Below are 21,836 nucleotides of genomic sequence, written 5' to 3'. Positions count from 1 at the left end.
GGGCTATGATGCCATTCTTCTGTCCATGGTAGTTGTCTCGTCCCGCGGTTCTCTCTCTCTCTTCTGCAAAAGCAAAACATCGAATTCGACGTGCCCACAAACCCCTTCCCCTGCCCTCACCCCCAGACTCGCAGCATCCCAGCATCCCAGACGATGCAGACAACCCCCAATCCGGGCAAGGGCACGACAGGGGGTTGCGGCCCAATGGTGTCGTCCAGTTGCCTTCTCAAGCCTTCTCGCGACTCCCATAGGACGAGCCGTGTATGCAGAGTACAGGGCGAGTCTCTTGCCGCATGGCGGCACAGCTCAGCAGTTGCACGCCTCGCAGTCTGCAGAGATTGCCGCCAGCCAGCCCTTGGTTGTCGGTGCCTCTTTCAGCGTCTCTTCCTCCTCCCCACCTCGTCTCCCCTCGCTGCCCTCCATGCCCTCCGTGCCCTCCGTGCCCTGTCTGCCTGTGTTTTGCTTCTCCTGTGCATCTGCAGAAAGACCCGTCAATGGCCCATTACTATGTAGCTCCACGACGACAGTTCGCATCTGCTCCGTACACAGTGGTAGTACTCCCCTTTCCAGACCCTCGCCTCTCTCCCCCAAACGGCCCAAAGATGACTCAACATCGTGACTGGCGCATACCGCTGTCTGATCTGCTCCCTCCTGCGCGCGTTCCCTGCCTCGCCTGCCCAATCCCAGAGCGCCGCCCTCGGCGTTTCCAGCAGCTCCTCACCTGACCTGGGCCCATGATTCCCATTTCTTGACCGCTGCACGCTAGAGGCTAAAGCCCGGGTGCAAGGGTTCAGACGCCACGCGCAAAGAATAGCAGCAATCGAGTCCATCTGTACCTTAGATACCTTAGATGCAGATGCGGGCCAGATACACCTCTCAGACACAGAATAACATTGCAGGTCCCGAGTACTCCGTTACGTACGGCCTACCGTCCTCTGTTGCTAGTCATACCCCTGCTGGCTAAGGTTCCCTACCTAGGTAAGGTACCTTGCCCTCGCCGACGTCCTCCGTCCATCCATGCCGGCTGCTTTCCAGCAGGCCGGCTCCAGCCAAAATGGAAGAGAGACCGACATGCCTTGGTTGACCTATATACAATCCAATCTTGCCTTTCTCTGTCCCGACCTGGCCGTTGCAACTGTAGCTTTCTTTTTTCTCTCTACTCTGTCTGTACCGCCAGCAAATATCTGCCACACGATACCTTACCTAGATACCCTGCCCTCTTTCTTTTGCCACCAGAGCTTGCCGTCTGCCCCTCCGCAGCAACCTATCTGGACTCCATCCCCGTCTTCAAGGCTAAACCCAACGGCCTCTTCTTTCCCAGACGCTTAACCAGTCGCATTCCCAAGCATCCCCATCAGCTTGCCGTCACAACACAGAGGCTGGCTCATACTACACAGCATCCCACCGACGGCGCCAGCGCTGGTGTCTAGACGCGGCTTCTGCCCACCATCTCGAGGACCCCTCCGAACCCCTCCACCACCACCACGACCCTCCCAGCCGAATCGGCTTCCCCTCGACAGCCGCGCAACCTCCTACCACCCCACCATCACACCTCACCACCACCATCTCAGCTCCGGATCCCTTCCCCCTCTTCCGCGTCCAGCATTCCCCGTTGATAATTTTTTCACTTCCTTTTCCTTTCTGCTCGTTCCAGGACGTTCATCTTTTCTCGTCGACTGTGCCTGTCTGATCCATCTCTTCTTATATCCCCATTTCGCTCCCCTTGGCTGTGCTCGGCGTCACATCCCAGCCAAGCTGCCTACTTGGGACTGCTGGACACCCTTTTCTTCCTTTGCTGTTAGTCAGTCGAGCGAGGTCGAGGGATTTACTCTTCTGTTTCCTGTGATCTTGCGCCTGATCCGTTGCGCCCAGCGTGGTCAGCACCTAATTGAGGACGTCGGGTCGTCACTGCCAGGTTGTTCTCGTAGCCACTGTTTGCCGTCCGCCGCTAACTCCTCGGCAGGCCTCACGTATCCATCGTGACTGAACATGATATTTGAGAAGAGTTGGTAATGGTGGAAAGGCCCAGAAATATCTCCAGGGCAATATGGCAACCCTCCGCACGGGTTCAGGCTTGCCGAGTCGTCCAGATGAACAGATACGAGCGAGAAGAGCGTACATGGAACCCAGGGAAGAAAGACGAGTGCGCAGAGAAGGAGAGAGCATCCGAATCCCAATCCAACAACCGATCCAGCCCCAGAGCAAACCGGCGCGGGAGCTCCAGCCTTCGTCGAGGCGTCCAGCTCTTCCGGTACCTTCAAACCGACCTCCGCTAACACACCAAACGCAATCATGGAGCTCCAACAGCACCATCTCGGAAAGACCGAGCCACGTTCCGACAATGTCAGGCTCGTCCTCTTCGGGACGCTCCCAGACCGGCCCCAAGCCTCGCAACGTTCTGCGAAGGAAGAAGTCCTCCGTCGCCCAAAAAACTCCAAGTCTTAGCCATGGGTCGACCGACTCCACGCGAACGAGCTCCTCGTCGTCTGCTCCTCGATCACGGTCCTCGCTCGACCCGGGAATGCAGCTCGACCGGGGCATCACCGAGAGCCCGACAGAGATCCGGATCGCCCACGTTGTGGACTTGCCCAAAACCCAGGCGCAGCCCGTCACCATCTACCCCGAATTAGATCGATACAGAGACTGCACCTACACCGGACGACCATCAACCTCCTCCGAGGGCTCCAGCGTCGACTTCCTCCACAGGTTGGCCACTCACGACCTGCCGCCTCCGACGCCCGTGTTCTCCGGAACAAGCAGCCAGTTGAGCGCCTTCAGCGGCAGCCCCTCGACGAGATTCTCTGAGTCGCCCGGTCCAGGACCGTACAGCCGAGACACGACTCCCACGTCAATGTCGTCACAGTCACCTGGCCTGGTGATCCCGATGCGAATCCCTGCCCCCCGGACGAGACAGTTGAGCCCGGCCGTAACCCGGCCGCCAGTGACCCGGAGAAGAGCCGGAAGCGCGAATGAGATGGATGCGTTTAGCGCTGACCCCCAAGGTCTCGCCGCCGTCCGCGAGTCTCTTACATCCTCGTCGTCAAACTCCACCGTACGAGAGGTCGAGCGGAAAACGTCCGTAAAGAAGAAGAGGCTGTCGCCCCTGCCCCCGAGCCCGCCGCCCCGCAAGTCGTCGCAGAAGTTCACCCAGAGTCCCGGCAATGACGCGTCCCCGTCCAAGGCGGCCAGAGAGCCGGCCATGCCCATCATGACCCCGCCGTCACCGGTGCAATCTCCTCCGCGTCTGATGCCAAGTGCTTCGCCCCGTCAGACACCGCCAGCCCGGCCCAGCAGAGAGAACACCCCTGACCTGCAGTCGCAGTTGTTTGGGCCGCTGCCCATCATCCACAGCAACCTCTCGTCTGCGTCCCTGGTCAACGACAGGCGCCCGGAGCCGCAGGTCCTCTCGCGGTCTGTCACGCCTCTGTATTCAGAGAAGCCTCCGCAATCCCGCCTGCCCGCGAGCAGAGAGGCCACGCCGGCTCCTCGACCAGCGACATCTGACAAGAAGAAGGAGCGCCCGACTCGCACTCCCAGCCCTGGAACGTCGGCGTTCAGTCGTTTCCCCTTCTTTGGTCGTCGCAAGACGGCACCCGAGGTCACTCAGGTCGACAAGAAGGAGAAGCCGGCACGCAAGGGGCCTGCCGCTGGCACGGGGCACGAGGGATACGGACGGCTTGGTGCGATTCGGCGACGAAGCGGCAGCTCATCCGCCAACGGGGCCCGCAACAGCATGGGACCTGCCTCGTCCCAGGACAGTCTCAGCAGCAACCAGCCAACCGACACCTTCCTTCTGGAGCGCATGAACCCCGTCATTATCTCTGGCGGCAGTGTCGTTGAGAATAGGAACAACAGCGTCGACCTGCCTCGTTCGGAGAGCAACCAGAGCCTCGGGTACGCCTCGGAGACGTCAACCACCTCCAGCACTGGCCGGTTTGGGCTCGCCCCCTCCGCCATTCCTCGCGGTCCTCACCCCTCCCTCAGTCATCGCCGTCCTTCCGACAGCAGCGACTCTGAGGCCGTCACCATGAAGTCCACTCTGGCTTTCAGGAGGTCCGTTCAACGGCTGAGGACGTCTCCCGAACAAAGCCCTCTCAAGCTGCCGCAGCCCATCAACACCTCCGGCATCTCGGCGCCATCAATGGACAGCCACGACACCACCATCCTATCTGACGACTCCCAGTTTGAGAAGCACAGAGAAGTCATCCGCGGTCGCATTGCCGCAGCCACCGCGACGCCGCCTAAGAAGCTGACCAAGCGAGCTCGCTCTCCAAGCAAGTGGAAGCTCTTTAGCAGATCTCGGAGCCAGCCCAACAAGAAGGAGCCCGAGCCCGTTCCCGTTGCTGCCACCGTCAAGGTGGTCCAGCACAAGCCGGCCGCCTTTTACACGATGATGGACGGCTCCGAGCAAGAAGACTCTGGACCGCCAGACGTTGAGGAGATTCTCCGCGAGGCAGCCGTCTTTGACCTGCCATCGCCACCGCCGATTAAGGAGACAGTCAAGGAGCGACGGGCATCCACCACAAGCCAAGACCAAAGGAGAGAGTCGCTGTCGAGGCTCACCCAGCCGACAAAGTCATCACAGGCGCGCAGGAACTCTGCCTCCGCTAAGCCGACTTCCACGTCCATCCCTGCCATCCGCTCCATGAAGACGCAGGCTTCGCAGTCCAGTGCCGCCAAGCCAGCCGAACGCCCCAGTCGTTTGCCTCAAGTCGGGCGCATCCCAAAGGTAGTCACCTCTCGACCCGAGCACACGTCGTCGAGGAGTTTCTCGCGCCCATTCAACAGGATCAGCATGAGCATGCCGCCGGACGACGCAGCCTTCAACCCCGACTTTGTCGCCTCTGGCCCAACCCCGGAGCTGTCTACCCCGGAACTCTCCCGCGGCGAGTCCGCTGCCACCACCGCAACCAGCGTCGAGACCAACTCAGATCCCCGTTCGTCCATTGTTCCCCTTAAGACGCCTGAGATGGTCCAGATCGGCCGCGAGTTCCTCGCCTTCTCTCCCCGAAAGAACTCTGAGTGCACCACTAGCACTTCTTCCAGCGGCGGGATGTACACCATGGCTGATGCCCTTGCTTACGTTCCGGACCCCAATGCTCCCCTCGTGGAAGATGAGATCTGGGACGAGTACAACGACCTCATCGGCGAAGTTCCCCCTTCGGCAACCTCTTCCAAGGGCATTCCCTTTCATCTTGAGGGCCACGATGGCAGACTCTCCAAGCGTTCCCTCAAACCCCTGGAATCGCCCACCATTGTTCCTCCCAAGGCTGCCGAGAAACCCGTCGAAAACACCACCGCAACCTCGTCGAGCGTCTACAGCGCCGACATGACTGAGCGCTTGAAAGCTGCCTTTGCTCTCAAGCCCGAAGCCAGCTCCAACTCCCTGACCCTGATCCCTATTGCCGACGTCCCCGCCAGCGCGATCGACCGCGAGAGCACCGAGTTGGCCCGCAAAGCTACCATCACTTCCCAGCGAAGCAGCAACTCCTCCCGCAGATCCCGCCAGTCCATGTCCAGCTGCAAGTCCTCGGAGGACGAGTCTCCTCTCTCCCAGGTAAACCTCCGCGTCGGCTCCATGACGGTCTCCAAGTGGCTCTCCTTTGGGCACGTTCTCTTCTCCCCGGCGCGTGACCAGCTCGTCCCCGTCGTCGGCTCCCTCAAGCGTCACTCCATTCTCGTCGTTGACGGTCTCGGCAACGACGACTGGTCGTTTTACGCAGCAGAGACGTACCCAGCCGCGACCTTTTTCAACCTCTCTCCGCGGGCGCCTCTCCCCGACGAACACAAAAACTCCTCCAGCTTCCCCCTGAGCCCGCCCAACCACCACCAGATCCAGTACCTCTCTCATACCGCCAAGTTCCCCTTCGGTCCCGAGTCCTTCACCTCGGTCGTCTTCCGCTTCCCGACCGCCGCACCGGAGTCCCACTACCGCAACATCATCTCCGAGGCCCGCCGCGTTCTCAAGCCGGGTGGCTACATTGAGCTCTCGATCCTCGACGTCGACCTCAACAACATGGGCAACCGCGGACGCCGCACCATCCGCCGGCTCAAGGAGCGCATCCACGAGCGCAACCCCGAGATCAACATCAGCTCCAGCTCGGACCTGATCCTCCGCCTCCTCGGCCGCAAGGGCTTCACCGACGTCAAGACCTGCCGCGTCGGCGTGCCCGTGGCGAGCGTCGTGCCTCGGACCGAAGGCGGCAGCAAGCCCCCGGTGACCCGCAAGGCCAAGGAAGTCCGCAGCCTGGCCGAGATGATGAACGACGACGGCGACTCGGCGGACGAGAACATCACCAAGATGGTCGCCAAGGTCGGGCGGTGGTGGTACAGCCGCTGCTACGAGAGCGCCGCCGGGACCGCCGTCAGCCGCAGCATCTGGGGCGATCGTGCCCTGCTTGCGGAGTGCGAAGAGTGGCGGACCAGCTTCAAGCTCATGGTCTGCTACGCACGAGTCCCGGAGAGGGCTCGCACTGCGAGCATCTAACGGGACTTCTTTGTTTTATTTTAGCGTTTCATAACCCTCGTTTCCTATCCTACATACCCCTGATTTCTTATCCAAAAGGCATCATTATCAGGTTCCGGAACAAGAGGAAGATCTCGCATCAAAGATTCAAGAGGGCGCAAGCCCATCTGCAACACCAGTTTGGTGTTGAATTTTCTATATCATCACACAAGAGCAAAGCAGCCGGTAGACACAGGACGGCGTTTGCGTGGCCCGCCCGACCCCTTGACTGGGTTGTCGGTCGCGGTTGTATCCCATACTATCCATCTCCTATCTCTTACAACACACCACTGGCGACAGTTGTAATTCATAGTATAGGGTCACGGAACCCTCCTGTACCCGCCGGCCTGGCTGCGCCGAGGCATCACAACCCCCCCCCCCCATCACAACACCCCCAAAAGCGATCAAGGCAACACGATATTTGTCTATTTAATGTATTTCATTCTTTTACCTTATCTGCGATAGGACATGTTTTGGAAACGCAATGGAAGGGAAAGCAGCGCTGGACTGACCGGGACACCACGACACATTCTACTTTGGAAAACACGGAATTAGGGAAACATAATCTGGATTGGCAGGGCCGTTTGCTCTTTTCTTCGTCTTGTCTGGGACATTATTATTTTACTCAAATGGGGAGACAAACCGAAGAAAAAAGCGCGCGGGACGGTTTAGGAAAGAAGGCCATGGGTGGAAAGAAAAAGACGATGATGAAGCACGACATGATCGATTATGACAGAAAAAATGCGTTGGATGATGTCTGGACTGTCCTTTAGCGTTGCATGGCATGAGATACCCCCACCCAATCTTTGGTAGCGAAATCGATATTATTCTTCAACGATTCGTCTCATTTGGTCTTTCAGTTGGAATGTATGCTGTGATGCCTCGCCCAGGCTTTCCTCCGATTCTTGAGAGCTTCCTCCAGACCATATGTTTGACAGCCCGTCTCTAGTACAGTTTCAGCCTTACTAACAAGTTCTCGAACTCGACGTCTGACATTTGTCTCGTCGGGACGTAGGTGATGGCATCGTTGCTTTCCATCTGCTTCACCTTGCCCTCGACCACAGCCTCCTCCTCACTAGTCTCGTCCTTGGAGAAGACTTCCTCCTTCTCGATCTCTTTCGCATTTGGATTCTCCTCTTCCTTCTTGGCGGCGGCCACTTTCCTTTCCTCAGCCTCCTTACCCGCCTTTTTGGCAGCGGCCTTGGCCCGTCTGGCCTCAGCAAATCGGGAAGTTCCAGTGCCCTGGTGACTAGGTAAGCATTCGGAGGATGAACGAAGAGAGAAATAAAAGGAAATTCAGGGGGAACTGACAGGTGCCTTCTGCGGCTTCTGACCCTTTTGGCTACCACTGTCGACATCTCCACGAAGGACCGCGTTGATGATGGCAGTCGCGTTGCGCACGTCGGCGGCGGAGAGGTCGCGCAGCGCTCCTTCTCCGAAAAGGGAAATGCCACCCAGGGCGGGCTTAGGTTGGGTCTTGCGCGGCATTATCGCAAATGCGGTGGGTGGAGTTATCCGTTGGGTGTTTTCATGCAGTCTTCATGAACCTGATGGGTTAGTGCCGGGCTTCTCGGGGCGTTTAGGGGGGGGGGGGGGGGGGATTGGAAGCGTGGAGTTGTGACGAGATGAACGATGCTCAGTACATGGTGGGGAAGGAATCGAAGGTCGTGCAGCCGTTGGACGTCGTGGACAGATGTCTACCTACTTAAGATAGTACCCGCTCGCAATTGGATGGATAGACGCCTGATGAGCCGTTCTCTGAAGATTTTGGTAGACCTTTGCTCGTGTTACGAAGGGGTGAGAGGCTATTGCCTTCCATTTGGGATAGAGACCACACTCTTTCCGCGCCATGGAGAGCGTACTCCCTTCGGGCTTTGCTTCTATCTCTCTCGTTCGTCTCTATCACCGTCATCTCATTTTGGCGGAAAAGAACTTTCAGTATACAATATCAGTACATGAGAAACGTAGTGACTTGAACGGAGGAAAAATACGCCTTCCTCTGAGGTAGATCCTTTGATCCTGCAGTGATTCAAGCGTAATGCCTGCTGCATATAGGTAACAAAACTGCATGTCCTTCAGCTCGACAACTTTCGTTTTAAAAGATCCCAGAGCCATCATGGCCGCGTAACCCCAGGATCTGGCAGTTGAGCTGGTAATCTGCATCAATACTGGACGTCGTTTTCCAAACAGGGGCGGACGCAAATTACAGCAGATGCCACGATTCCCAAGTTACGGCGCAGGCCACGCAAAACGACTCCAAACAAATTACCCAATTGGCGGGCATAGACATTCCTCGGCATAACAAGACCACGGCTCAGTGAATGCGAAACGATTAGCTATGTCAAGTACTGAACTACAACGGAACTGGAGCCGCCAAGTTTGTCACAAAGGGTCAACTCAGTGTCCTGCCTATAAGATGGCGAATAATCTTCTTCTCCCGGGCCTTTCTCGCCCGATAGCGTGTCTCGAAAATGGAGCAAGCGAGGCAACCCAAGCCCCTGCATCTCTTCCGTCCCCATACACGGCATAATCTGTCAATCTCTGAATTGCATTCCTAATTTGCGTCCCTAGGGAACACAGCCTTCGCAATCTTGCCGAATCCATCCAAAGCATATGCCTCCAAGGCCTCTGCTGGATGCAACAACAGTTCAACGGCATCAATGTTGTTTTGTGCTGCAGACTCCTCACTTTCAATCTCGTCGTTTCGTAACACCCCAGACACGAGAGTCGAAGCGATGCGAGAGGCGTATCTGAGAATCGATCTGTCGTCGTCCTCCTAGACGGCTTCTTGCCAGATGGTTATTCCATTTGGCATCCACTGGTTTCCATGGACGCCGGCTCCCGCTTCCATCAAGACATGAGCTGTGGTGTAATGCTGGTGTAGAATTGCCAGAATGCAAGCCGTTCGGGGCCCGTTCATTGGCCACGGCACATCTTCCTGCCAAGTGATTCCCGAAGGGCAGCCACAAATGTTGATAGAGTCTTTGAAGATCGACACGCCTTGCTGTATAAGCCATTTGACGACCTCGGTGTGGCCATGCATGGCTGCGTTGTGAATGGCTCCGTGCCTCTGGCCCCTACTGAGCAGCACCTTCTTCTCTCCTTTCCCTCGCACCTCCAGAGGCAGAAACTCCCTGGGGGGGGAAACCGTACCAGTTCCAACCCGTAGATTTAATCGCTCCAACGTCCTGGCCGTAATATAACAATAGCTGCAGGATATCAAGATGTCCCTTTTTAGCCGCCCAAGTCAGAACCCGGTTCTCTCTGCAGGGTTTCCGGATTTCTCTGCGATATAGAAGTGGTTTAACGAGGCCGTATAGATTGCGTGACACTCTTCCAAAACGTGAGAGGTGTGCTGAGTCCATCAGATAACCGGCGACGATCAGACGGACCTCCGAAGGGAGGTTGTTGAAAGTTGCCATCTTGCCTAGCCGTTGTCAGTGACGGAAGGGAGCTTTGCCTGCGGTTGTCTGCGCATACAGTATCACTGACTTAACTATGCGCGTAACCCTTTTGTCAAAAACTCTGGCACCTGATGGCAATGGTGGAAGGATATTGGTTGAAGTCCTGGCTTTGTCTCGTGGAAATGTTGATGATTTGGTGAAGTTGGGGCAAAAGAGATTATTTGGAAGCGACTTCCTGCCATTTCTACAACGACCTGCCACCTCGACCGCGAGGCAGGTGCGTCGATCAAGCTTTTTGGCAGCTTGACATCTTCCCATCTCACCTCAATCGTGTCCTCGCCCCTTCCTTTTCGCGACATTTCACCTTCTGATCCTTCCAACGTTGCTGGAAACGCTCAAAACGCAAATCCGAAATTGCAATTTTTGGAACCGCCTTTCGTTCCTTCCTTCTCGCTTGTGCGATCTCCAACTTTCCTCACCTTAGCTTTTTTCACCTTCACGTCGCTCTCCTCTTCACCTCTGCCACTACCACGCTTCCACAAACTCAAGCCGCAGCAAGATCTTTTCCCCAACGCAAGAGAAGAACCAAATGGACTGAGACAAAGACACAAACGTCGCCGAGTACGATGGCAAAGCTAGAAACCCTCCCCAACGAGCTGCTCTTCATCATCTTGAAAGATGTCCGAGACATCCGGGGCCTCGCTTCCCTCGCCCAGATGAACCGCCGCCTAAATGAGATCGCGACGCCCTCCCTCTACAGGGCAGCCGCAAGGAAGAAACGACACCAAGCCCTCATCCACTCAGCCAAGATGGGCAACATCGCGGCGCTCGAGGTTCTCCGAGTTTGCGGCCAAAACCTCCGCGCCACAGTCAACAACAAGAAGGAGCTGACCAAGGCATGGGTTCAGAAGCAGGCACTCATTAGCCAACGGGACAAGAGCTTGGAGCGCCTCAAAAAAGACATCCAGAAGCTGGAACGCGCCAGAAGCATGCTCAACTACAAGAAGTACCCCGAGATCAAACCGCCAGGGTGGAAGGATGAGGCAGACGAAGAGATCCAGAAGAAACGCCTGGAGATCATGGAGATCGATAAACGCATCGACGCCTTCAAGCGTATTGTTGTGGACCCTCGGCAAGACGCGAAAAGAATCGTTTATTTTCAGGAATATGGAGCTCTCCACTGGGCGGCCTTCTTTGGACAATCAGAGACTGTTCGCTGGCTACTCAGCAATGGAGTCAATCCTAGGCAGGCATGCTTCCTTCAGTGTACCTGGATTTACGCCAGTGGCAACGAGTATCTCCGTACCTACACCAACGCCCTGCATCTAGCCCTTGACCATAAACGTTGGGGTGTCGTGCAGGTCTTTTCCGCCAACATAGCAGGCTATGCCATAACGTACGATACGTCGCTGTGGGGAGAAGCTATCCAGGAGGGACAGGCAAAGCCGGCAATGAAGTTTGCTGCTTCCGTTGCATCCAGCTGTTTCCACGACGAGGCTAGTCTGCCGATGCAGAAACCTTCGGAGAAGAGCATCATCGACTCCGTCAACTTGCTTCTTGACCCACTGGACTGTCTTGAAGCACACTGCGATGCCGAGCCGAACGACATCATTCTATGGAACGAGCGAAAGCAACGGCTGTTGGAAAAGCAAAAAGGCCAAGTGTTCAAGCGCACCGAAAGAAAAGCGCAACGGAAAGAGAATCTGTGGGATTTTCTGCAGGTAATCGCAGATCACAAGGCCCAAGAGGTGGCAAAGCAGCACCGCACAGTGAACCATCAACTGCGAGTTGAACTTGGCAAGCCGTGTCGTCGCTGGGGCAGAAAGAAGTGCCGAGGTGACACGGCTGGTTGTTTCGGATGCACAATGTACGGCAAGAACTTCTGGTACGATGCCCAACTGAGTGCGAGAAAGCGCTGTATCAATACCCCGCCTGAGTCGGATACATGGGAGATGTGAAGTCACGGACATGAGATTGAGGATATGAGGTCAGGGAAAGAGGATGCGAGATTCGAGTCGTTCCGTGTATGGAGTTATTGCTTGGTAGATACGCTATGAAATGCAGTTGTAGAGTCTTATGCATCTAAACGAGTACATCCCACTTCAGTCGCGCCAGATTTCCGCGACCTCGTTTTCGACATTCCCAAACCGAATTTCCACAATGCCACCCAGACTCTGGCCATTGAGTCTTCCAAGACACCTCAGTCGACCATTGTGCCGGTACGCCAGCTCGGGACGGGTGATCCAAGGTATGGAACCATCTTCCACCACACAAACGACTTCCTAACACCCACCAGAACACGATGTAATCGTCCTCCGCCAGCGCGGCGACCGCGAACCCAAATTCCACCTCTCCCCTCCCCTGCGCAGGGACGGCAAGATCAAACTCAGCTACGGCGCAAGGCTCGACGGCTCAGACGTCATCGGCAAGACCTTCACCGACGCCGTCAAGGACACCACCGGGCGCGATGTGAGGCTGCAACAAGTCACCCTGGCGCAATACGTCTCAAACTCCCCACGGGTCGCGACGCCGGTACGAGAACGGCCCCTGATCGCATAGCACCGGGAACCGCAGACTGACGGGTGCAGGGTTAGATCTACCCCCAAGACGCCAGCATGATCGTCTCCGTCCTCGACCTCAACCTGCCGTCCCCCGGCGAGGACCCGGACTTTGACGACGGGCCGCCGGTCGAGATCTTCGAGGCCGGCACCGGTATGGGCGCGCTGACGCTGCACCTCGCGCGGGCGATCCACGGCGCGAACCCGCCTGTGCCGCTGAAGCTGCGCGAGGCGCTGTGCATGGCGGAGTACGAGAGGAACACGCTCCCGCGGAAGCCCGCGACGGACGACGATGCGCCGGAATATGCGCACTCGGCGCACGCGCTGCAGATGCCTAACCCGGAACTCGCCGAGATGCACGCGAAGCACGCTGCCAGCCGCCGCGCGATTCTGCACACCCTGGACATCAACCCGACGTCGAGCCGCATGGCCCACAAGCTCGTCAGGTACTTCCGGCGCGGCCTGTACCTCTCCGACGTTGACTTCCACGTCAGCACGATCCGGTCGTACCTCTCGTCCCGCCTCGCCGAGAAGGGGGGCGAGCCGTTCCTCGCGCACGTCATCCTGGACCTGCCGGCGTCGCAGGAGCACGCGGACGTCGCGGTGCAGGCGCTGCAGCCCGGGGGGAAGATGGTCGTGTTTTACCCCTCCATCACGCAGATCCTCGAGTTCGAGATGTGGGCCAAGGATACGGGCCAGCCGCTAGTCCTAGACCGCGTCGTCGAGCTGCACACGTCCACGTCCAACAGCGATTCCGGGTTCAAGGATGCCCTCGGCGGAAGGAACTGGGAGGTCAAGGCCGTCGGCATCCGCAAATTCGAGCGGGCCGGGGAGACGGGGCCCGCGTCGAGGGGGTATGTCTGCAGACCCAAGGTCGGCACCCTCGTTGTCGGAGGTGGCTTCTTGGCTGTGTTTAGCAGGATAACAAAGAAGTCTTCTGTTGAGGAGGTGGTGGAGGAGGTTGAACAAACAGAGTCTGAAGAGGCTGAGACGACTGAAGAGCAATCCGAGGAGGACGCTACAAGGCCCCAGTGAAGTGGGGAGCTCGAGACGCTGTGGGCCAAGCACAATGGCATTGTATAAAAGCAAAAACCTGTACAACAAAAATAATAGATGAGTTGCAAACGTCCAAGAGGTTCAATACCGTGATCAGTTAGCATGACAAAACGATGAATCAAGACGATGATAGCAGGCCCAGGGGCAAAACAGAAGGGCAAAAACATACAACACCGGGCATTCGCCGGTCGTCACCGACCCGACTACTACTCCAGCCCTCACTGGCTTATCTATGGGAGAGCGGACGGGATCCCGAGTTCTCCAGTGGGTATGGCCGTATGTGCCAGAGACTTGAAGCAAAGTTGATTATATAGTCACGTACAGAGAGGCTGGCGGTGTCTCCTTGCAGCAACACCACATTGGAGAATTATACCATTTCGAATCACGCAAGTTTCAAGTATTTTTTTTTCTCTTTTGAGATCAAGCTTGTATCTGTCTAATTTATTCAGTGGTTCTGTTGAAAAGCTAGTTGCTGAGTTGTTCTTCGATGTCGGCAGTGGTGTTGATCACAGTCAGGATACAGTGCAAAGTCAGACCTTCACACTGTGCCGCCCACTCACCAGCGTTCACATCACCGACCTCACTCGTTCACTCAACAAACGGCCGTCATCGCGAAACCACAATAACACATCAAAAAATGGCAATAAGCAGCGTCAATCAGCTCTCCATACCTCTGCCGCGATCCCTGGATACCCGCATCCACATCCACCTTACCGTCAAGGCTAAAACGGCCACCCTGTTCCTCACATCGACGACCCAGGACGAGCCCTCATCGACCGCTGCTCTGGGGTCCTTCGTCTACGCCCTGCCCAACGTACGTCTTCCACTCAATCTCCTGGTCACATACTGACCGCCCGCAGAGACTCGATCCCGCCCAGCCTCTGTCAACAGCCATCTACTCGGTCGAGTCGACCGTCGAGTTCGCAACCCGAACGGCTAAGCTGCTCGCCAAGCGGGCCGACATGCCCGTCTACGTCGGCTGCTCCGTGAACCTGGGCGGAACGGCCATGGCCCTTTCCGTCGAGGAAGAGATGGAAGCGTTCCGCGCCGTCGTCGACGTCGTCACGGCGAGGCTCAAGGGCCAGGCACCCGTCAACGGGGTGGCCTGACGTGTGTGTGTGTGTGCCTGCGGATGCACGCATCAAGGGAGAGGAGGAGGACGTTCAGGAGGAGGACAGGCGCGGTCGCACAGGTCTACTGTCTCTGATTGCAAGCGCTGCATTCGAGAAGCCCTCCCCCCAAAGCAGATGGGATGATGGTTGCACCTTCCCGAAGCGGCCAGCGGCGGCGGTTACACGGGGGCTGGCGGGGGCGATATGCGGCGTGCCGGGCTCGCGAGTTTGTCTCGGCGGACCGGTGGAGGGGCGGGCGAGACATGTGGCCTCGGGCCGTCGTCAGGCGTGGATTACGGCCATCGCCCTGGCACTGAAGGCCTAGGTAATGGCATGCCTACGATTTGAACGTTGTGGACATCGAGATCACGCAAGTGTCACGGTACTTTGGTGTCTAGAGTCATGATGAATATACAGATACCCAGGACCCGTCGCTTGGACTGCGGCTTAATGTCATGGCCATCCCGTGCCCACGTTTTGACGTCTTCTGGAAAGTGTTTGCCTTCAAAGGCAAATAAGGCTAGGACGCGGCCATGTCAAAATGGAATGCGGTCGTCCGTTCTTCTCTGCGGGCCACATGGCCGTGTTTGGTCCCGTTTCGTGGCAGAAGTTCGGCTCATGTTTGCGGAAAATACGCTCTGACAAGTCACAGGATCTGCACGTAATACCTTAACCTGGGAACTGCTTCAACGAGGACCGCACAGGTTTTCCGGTCCTTCTTCTCGACACCGGTGGAGGGCTGCTTCTGGGGGTTGATGACTCGGGCGAGGGAGAAGAGCATGAAGTCAGTTCTGTTCGGCCATGATCCAGAAGCATCCGCCCGCAGCAACTCTGTCCTGTCGAGAGTACGGGGCGGGGACCCCTGGCGGCGTCAGGTCGATGGGACCCATGGGTTTGATCCTCGCCCCCCTTGGGGAGGTTTTGCTGTGTGGTGCCCTCGCGGGCTCTCTTGGTGGACTGTGATGTGCCCGGAGGCGACGGAAGAAGCAATGTTGACGACAGTCTGATGGCGGTCTATGTCACTGTGGGTGCGTGTAGCTTGCTCCTGCCACTGGTTCACATTGTGCCCGCCGCTGGTTGTGCAACGCGGTGGAGTCCCACTGCATTTTGGCAACATCGAAGGCCAGATGCGAGATGCAGGACAGAACCGGTTGGGCTGGCTGGGCGGCGGTACCGTTGCAGGACAGGGGACAAGTGTGCAGCATTCCAGTTGGCATGTTTCCACGGTCGTCCTGTCTCGACGGGATTCGAACAATTGGTAGACGGGCACAATGGGATTCCAGAAGGGAGGGAAGGGCGTCTGGAAAGCTTCTGCTCGGATTCCAGTGCGAAACGGCAAGAGCAGGCGGAGGTCCACTGTCTGAGATAAAAACCTAAGGTTGGGAGGTGAACCCTGGCGGGGTCATTCCTGCTTGTCGGGGTCACAGGCGAAAAGAAGGAAAAAGGTTGCCCATTTTGCCTGTGGGCGTTATCGATAAAAAATATTGCCCGTCCAAGTTTGAACCACGAAGAAAGAGGAGGAGCGAGGGGTAGGAAGCACGGGCCATGTCTTCAGGATGGCGAGCTTGGGGCAGGGATTGAATGTATTCAAATTTTTGGTGGTTGACAGCAACGGCAACAGCAGCAACAGCAACAGCAGCAGACGGGTGGGTGTGCATGTGGCATGGGAGGCAACGCAGCGCACCTCAGCAGACCACACCTCATTCACACTGGCGCAGTGCATCAACGCTAGCAAAAGTGGAAGGACGGGCGGACTGGCCAGACTGACACACGCGCGGCGGGAGTGGGAAGGATGGACGGACTGAGGGACGTGGTGGTGGCCGTCGAGGTCGAGGCACGGGGGCTGCACTTGCTTGCACATTGTTGAATCGGTACTGGTACTGGAACGGACACTGGTACTGGTGCTGGTACTGGTGGACAAGTGTGAGGTAGTGTGTCCTCCCATTTCCGCCTTTTCTCAGGTTTTTCCTGGTTCCTGTCCAACCGTCTCCTCTCTCAGCTCCAGTCCACCGTCGTCGCCATGCATGGCTTCTCCTCCTCCTCCCACTCTTCACTGCCACTGCGCGGGCAGCAGTCAATCAATTAGTCGGCTCATGGGCAGTGGGCATGCCTCCTCCATGGATCCCCATGGACCCCGGCCCAAAAACCCCAACCCCAGCCGGGCCACCCACTGCATCCCACCTGCTGCACCCTGAACACAACGCTGAATTCAACATGTCAGTACTCGGTAGCAATCAGCAACGAGGTACCGACGACGAGGAGGCTACGGGCAAATCTTTTTGTTTGGGGCGGGGCAGAGGCGAAAGTTACTACCTTACCGCTAGCAATTACGCAGTACATACCTACACGGCGCACCACCACCCTCACCACCTGTTCACCACCCACCACCACAATAGACTTTGTCTGCTGCAGTCCTCTTCCGTCTTCCAGGCTCTCTGAGCGGCAAGAAGCACGGCTAAATTTAGCATTGATTTCTTTCCTGCTGCTTTTTCCCTGGCCACAGACCTTCTCATTCATCGAGCCGACGTTGGACTTGCCGCCATGTACCCCAGCCGAGAACAGACGCCGAAATGTAAAGGTACGTGAGTTTCGGTAGCAGGCGAGGCTTTCTTACATAAGGCACGGTACTTGTCTATCCGTACATCCACCGCTGTTCTGCGAGGTACCTGCGGTAAGGTATCTCAACTCCCATGCTGCGGCCACCAAAAAAGGTCAGATCACTACAGCACCACTAGCGCTGCAACACTGGCCTGTCCGTACCTTTCTCCCCCCAGACTGGCCCAATAGCACGCGGCGCACTGCTGCAGCTACCTCCGCCGCAGGTGCTGCCCGCCTACCTTGCCTGGTAGGTACAAGGCCATTCCCTTGCCCGCTACTCCGCCGCACCATAGTTATCGCGAAAAAAAAGCTGACAGGGTGACCCCACCATCCGCCAGCCCGTCGCCCAATGTCAACGCCCACTGCCCTCGCTCGGTACTGCGTGCCCGCCGTGCTGTGTCTACGCCTGGCCTGTGTCTTGAACGAACAACTTCAACGACTGCCCCTCTCGCTGCGATCCCGCCCTGCTCTCTCAACTTCCGACACGACAACATCGCAAGCCGGACCGACCTCCGATTTCGACCCTTCCCCAGTCCTTTGACTCTACACATCCCCAAAGGCGCCAGTCATGGCCTGGCAGCCGGCCCCAGAGTCCTTGAGCCAGCTGGCCGCTTGCCTCAAGGACTCGCTCAGCGGCTTCGACAAGAATGCGCAGAAGCAGGCAGACCTGGTGAGCTTCCTTCCGCCAATTGCCCCGACGCCTGTCCGCTGCCGACGTTGCTGACTGACGATGCCCAGATGCTCACCCAGGCAAAGTCCTCTCCCGACATCAACAACTACCTCGCCTATCTCTTCTCCAGCCCCGACCCCCCCTCCGGCGTACAATGCTCCGCCCAGGACTATCACACCGTGCGGTGCGCCGCCGCAATGATGCTGAAGAACAATGTGCGCTCTAGCTACAAGCAGATCCCCGAGAGCAGCCTCACCCTCGTCAAAATGGCCGTTCCCATGGGCATCCAGGACAAGAACTCACAGATTCGCAACTTTGCTGGTAACATTGCGACCGAGATCGTCAGAAGAGGTGGCGTTCTGAGCTGGCCCGAACTGCTCCCCCAGCTTCTCAGCCTTATCACCAACGAGAACGGCCAGGTCTCCAACGAGGCCCAGGAGGGTGCCATGTCCGCCATGGCCAAGATCTGCGAGGACAACGTCAAGGTGCTGGAGCGTGAGCACAACGGACAGCGGCCCCTCAACTACCTACTCCCCAAGTTCATCGAGGCTACCAAGAACCCGCTGCCCAAGGTCCGCGCCCAGGCGCTGACCGCCATCAACGTCTTCACCCCGCGCAAGTCCCAGGCCATGCTCAACAACATTGACAGCCTGCTGTCCCACCTGTTTGTGCTGGCCTCCGACCAGAACCCCGACGTGCGCCGCCAGGTGTGCCACGCCTTTGTCCAGCTCGTCGAGACCCGTCCCGACAAGCTGCAGCCGCACATTGCCGGCCTCGTCGACTACATCATCACACAGCAAAAGAGCGACGACGAGGACCTGGCCTGCGAGGCTGCCGAGTTCTGGCTGGCCGTTGGCGAGCACGACGACCTGTGGCGCGCTCTGACCCCCTACCTGGACAAGATCATCCCCGTGCTGCTGGAGTGCATGGTGTACAGCGGTGAGGATATCGCCCTGCTCGGTGGTGCGTCGGACGACGAGGACGAGGAGGACCGCACGGAGGACATCAAGCCCAAGTTCGCCAAGAAGCAGGCATCGCGCGCCGTCAACGGAGGCGACGGCCAAGCGGATCCCAACCAAAACGGCAACTACGAGAAGCTCTCGAGCATGGACGACGACCTCGAGGAGGGCGAGATTGATGACCTCGACGACGGCGATGAGAACCCCGACGAGCGCTGGACCATCCGCAAGTGCTCCGCCGCGGCCCTCGACGTCTTTGCGCGCGACTTCTCCGACCCCGTCTTCACCGCCATCCTGCCGTATCTCACAAGCAACCTCAAGCACGAAGAGTGGCAGTACCGCGAGGCTGCCGTGCTCGCTCTCGGAGCCGTCGCCGAGGGTACCATTAACGCTGTTACCCCTCACCTTCCCGAGCTCGTCCCCTACCTCCTGTCCCTCCTCGAGGACAACGAGCCCATTGTCAGGCAAATCACCTGCTGGACGCTCGGCCGCTACTCCCAATGGGCCGCCAACCTGCAGGACCCCCAACAAAAGTCGACCTACTTTGAGCCGCTCATGGACGGCATCCTGCGTAAGATGCTCGACAAGAACAAGAAGGTTCAGGAGGCCGCGGCTAGTGCCTTTGCCAACCTTGAGGAGAAGTCGGGCAAGGTCCTCGAGCCTTACTGCATACCAATCCTGCGCCAGTTCGTGCAGTGCTTCGCCAGGTACAAGGACAGGAACATGTACATCCTGTACGACTGCGTGCAGACCCTGGCGGAGAACATTGGTCCCGTCATCGCCCAGCCCGACGCGATGAACCTGCTGATGCCCGCGCTCATCGACCGCTACCAGAAGGTCAGCGACGATTCCCGAGAGCTGTTTCCCCTGCTCGAGTGTCTGTCGTACGTTGCCATGGCGCTCGGGTCTGCCTTCACCCCGTACGCGCAGCCCATCTTCACGAGATGTGTCAACATCATCCACGTCAACCTGGAGCAGAGCCTGAACGCGACCAACAACCCCTCTCTCGACTCCCCCGACAAGGATTTCCTCGTCACGAGTCTGGACCTCCTGAGTGCCGTCATCCAGTCCTTGGACGAGGAGAAGAAGCAGGAGCTGGTGCGATCCAACGAAAAGACCTTCTTCGAGCTCCTCAGCTTCTGCCTCGAGGACCCCCAGGACGACGTCCGGCAGTCAGCGTACGCCCTGCTCGGCGACTGCGCGAGATACGTGTTCCCTCAGCTCGAAAACTACCTTCCCTCCATATTCCCTATCCTTCTTAAGCAGCTCGACCTGGATAACATCCTCGACGAGGAGATTGATAGCGGCTTCAGCGTGGTCAACAATGCGTGCTGGTCCGCCGGTGAGATTGTCATGACAAACAGCAAGAACATTTCGCCCTTCGTTCCCGAGCTCCTCCAGCGATTCGTAGAAATCATCTCCAACCCCGGGGTTCAGGCGGCAGTCTCCGAGAACGCGGCTATCGCCCTCGGCCGTCTTGGTCTGCACAACTACGAGATCATGGGCCCCATGCTGCCCACGTTTGCCGAGGACTTCCTCACGGCCATGGAGCACGTCGAGTTCCTCGAGGAGAAGGCCACCGCCTTCAAGGGCTTCACCATGGTCGTCGGCCAGAACCCGCAGTCCATCGAAAAGGCCCTCCCCCAGTTCTTTGTCGCCATTGCGCGGTACAGAGACATCAACCTGAAGAACCCCATCAAGCATGAGTTGCATGAACACTTCCAAAAGGTGAGCTCGGTGCCGTCTCTCCCGCATAAACAACGCTAACGTGAACAGGTTATCAACATCTACCGGCAGCTGATTCCCCAGTTCAACGACTTTGTGAACCAGATGCAACCGCAGGATCAGCAGGCACTCCGCCAGTACTATTCTACATGACGGAAGAAATAACAACACAAAGGGTCCATTATGAGCGAGTTTCCAATGATATGACTTGGGGAGGAAAATACCACTGGCGTCTTATGAAGTGATGACGACGCACGCGTTTGAAGAGGCTGAACATATCAAGGGAGCAAAAAAGGCTTGTAATTGGGCAGCAAGAGATATCGCACAACGTGACGAAAGAGAGACTCTGTCGACGTGAAACATGAAAGGTGGTTTTTTTTTTTTTGAGTGATTGGAGGATTTGGGGTCCACGGAAACGCCAGCATACCGGCGGAGCCAGCATCATGGGTTGTTGTGAGGGTTCGGCAGACGAGAGAAGGGCCCACTGAGAGAGAGGAGCGGGTCTCTAGGAGTAATTGGTGGGGATACTCGCCTTGGGGATTGAAGCAGCGGATGAACAGACGTTTCGAACACGGCCGGCATGGCTATCATGATGCAAAAAACTGGTGTTTCTTTTCGTAGATAGGTAGATAGGTTTAGATAGCTTAGCATAGGGAACGCCGCCCCACGGGGCCGGAATGGGAACGGAGTTAGGCTGCCTTCATAATGCTGCGGCGGTGAGGTTTGAGGGTGTTGGCTAATGCTGGAGGTTCAGGTGGTTTGATGAATATGGTATACGGAGTGGACGATGGACGCTCAAGCGTTGCTGTGCAAGCTGAAGATTCTAGACGTTGGCTTGGGCTTTTACAGAGGCTCCTGGCAAACGTGCTCTACCGGCGTTGGCAAGGCTCATCATGCTTGGCGTATTCGCCATGATACCCGGACGGTATTATGAGCGTCAGCCAAGGAGCCTCTCGCCTTTGTGATCCTGTCGCCGAGCCTTAGAGCTCGCAGACAACTTTTTCAATCTTGGAAACCGCAGCCAAACATCTGCAATCCTTCGCCTGTCTTCTTTCTCTTGCTTCTCATGGACGGGGCCGGGCTTATATACTATCGCGGCGTCACCAGAGCAGGACGGTTGACAAAAGTAGCACGAGAGATGCTGTAGGGCGACCAAGACGAAATGGGAAACACGCAAAACATTCACAATTGTGCTTTACATACAGCTATGTCGGCTGAGAAGCTGGATACATTCAGTTGTTCCGAGGTG

General features: G+C 57.3%; 5 protein-coding genes across 5 annotated transcripts; 4 read left to right on the top strand and 1 right to left on the bottom strand.

Moving 5' to 3' along the window:
* Window positions 1-4,027: 4,027 nt before the first annotated feature.
* CGCA056_v008601 (uncharacterized protein) lies at window positions 4,028-6,487 on the top strand (the record flags this gene model as incomplete). The annotated part of the gene is made up of 1 exon (XM_037323848.1): window positions 4,028-6,487. One exon carries the CDS (start codon window positions 4,028-4,030, stop codon window positions 6,485-6,487), a length of 2,460 nt encoding a protein of 819 aa, XP_037177587.1.
* Window positions 6,488-7,450: 963 nt separating this feature from the next.
* CGCA056_v008600 (uncharacterized protein) lies at window positions 7,451-7,993 on the bottom strand (the record flags this gene model as incomplete). Its single annotated transcript, XM_037323847.1, has 2 exons — window positions 7,451-7,747; window positions 7,817-7,993. 2 exons carry the CDS (start codon window positions 7,991-7,993, stop codon window positions 7,451-7,453), a joined length of 474 nt encoding a protein of 157 aa, XP_037177588.1.
* Window positions 7,994-10,535: 2,542 nt separating this feature from the next.
* On the top strand, window positions 10,536-13,502 carry trmI (tRNA (adenine(58)-N(1))-methyltransferase TrmI; the record flags this gene model as incomplete). The annotated part of the gene is made up of 4 exons (XM_037323846.1): window positions 10,536-11,811; window positions 12,016-12,147; window positions 12,206-12,441; window positions 12,504-13,502. 4 exons carry the CDS (start codon window positions 10,536-10,538, stop codon window positions 13,500-13,502), a joined length of 2,643 nt encoding a protein of 880 aa, XP_037178220.1.
* A 658-nt stretch (window positions 13,503-14,160) lies between these two features.
* Window positions 14,161-14,632, top strand: CGCA056_v008598 (uncharacterized protein; the record flags this gene model as incomplete). Its single annotated transcript, XM_037323845.1, has 2 exons — window positions 14,161-14,337; window positions 14,384-14,632. 2 exons carry the CDS (start codon window positions 14,161-14,163, stop codon window positions 14,630-14,632), a joined length of 426 nt encoding a protein of 141 aa, XP_037178221.1.
* A 3,169-nt stretch (window positions 14,633-17,801) lies between these two features.
* Window positions 17,802-20,740, top strand: kap104 (Importin subunit beta-2; the record flags this gene model as incomplete). Its single annotated transcript, XM_037323844.1, has 3 exons — window positions 17,802-17,903; window positions 17,972-20,590; window positions 20,639-20,740. 3 exons carry the CDS (start codon window positions 17,802-17,804, stop codon window positions 20,738-20,740), a joined length of 2,823 nt encoding a protein of 940 aa, XP_037178218.1.
* Between the last annotated feature and the right edge of the window lie 1,096 nt (window positions 20,741-21,836).

The sequence above is a fragment of the Colletotrichum aenigma genome, assembly GCF_013390185.1.
Source record: "Colletotrichum aenigma strain Cg56 chromosome Unknown KSG_Cg56_contig05, whole genome shotgun sequence".
Classification (NCBI taxonomy): domain Eukaryota; kingdom Fungi; phylum Ascomycota; class Sordariomycetes; order Glomerellales; family Glomerellaceae; genus Colletotrichum; species Colletotrichum aenigma.
This window is presented reverse-complemented; position numbering and strand designations above follow the sequence as displayed.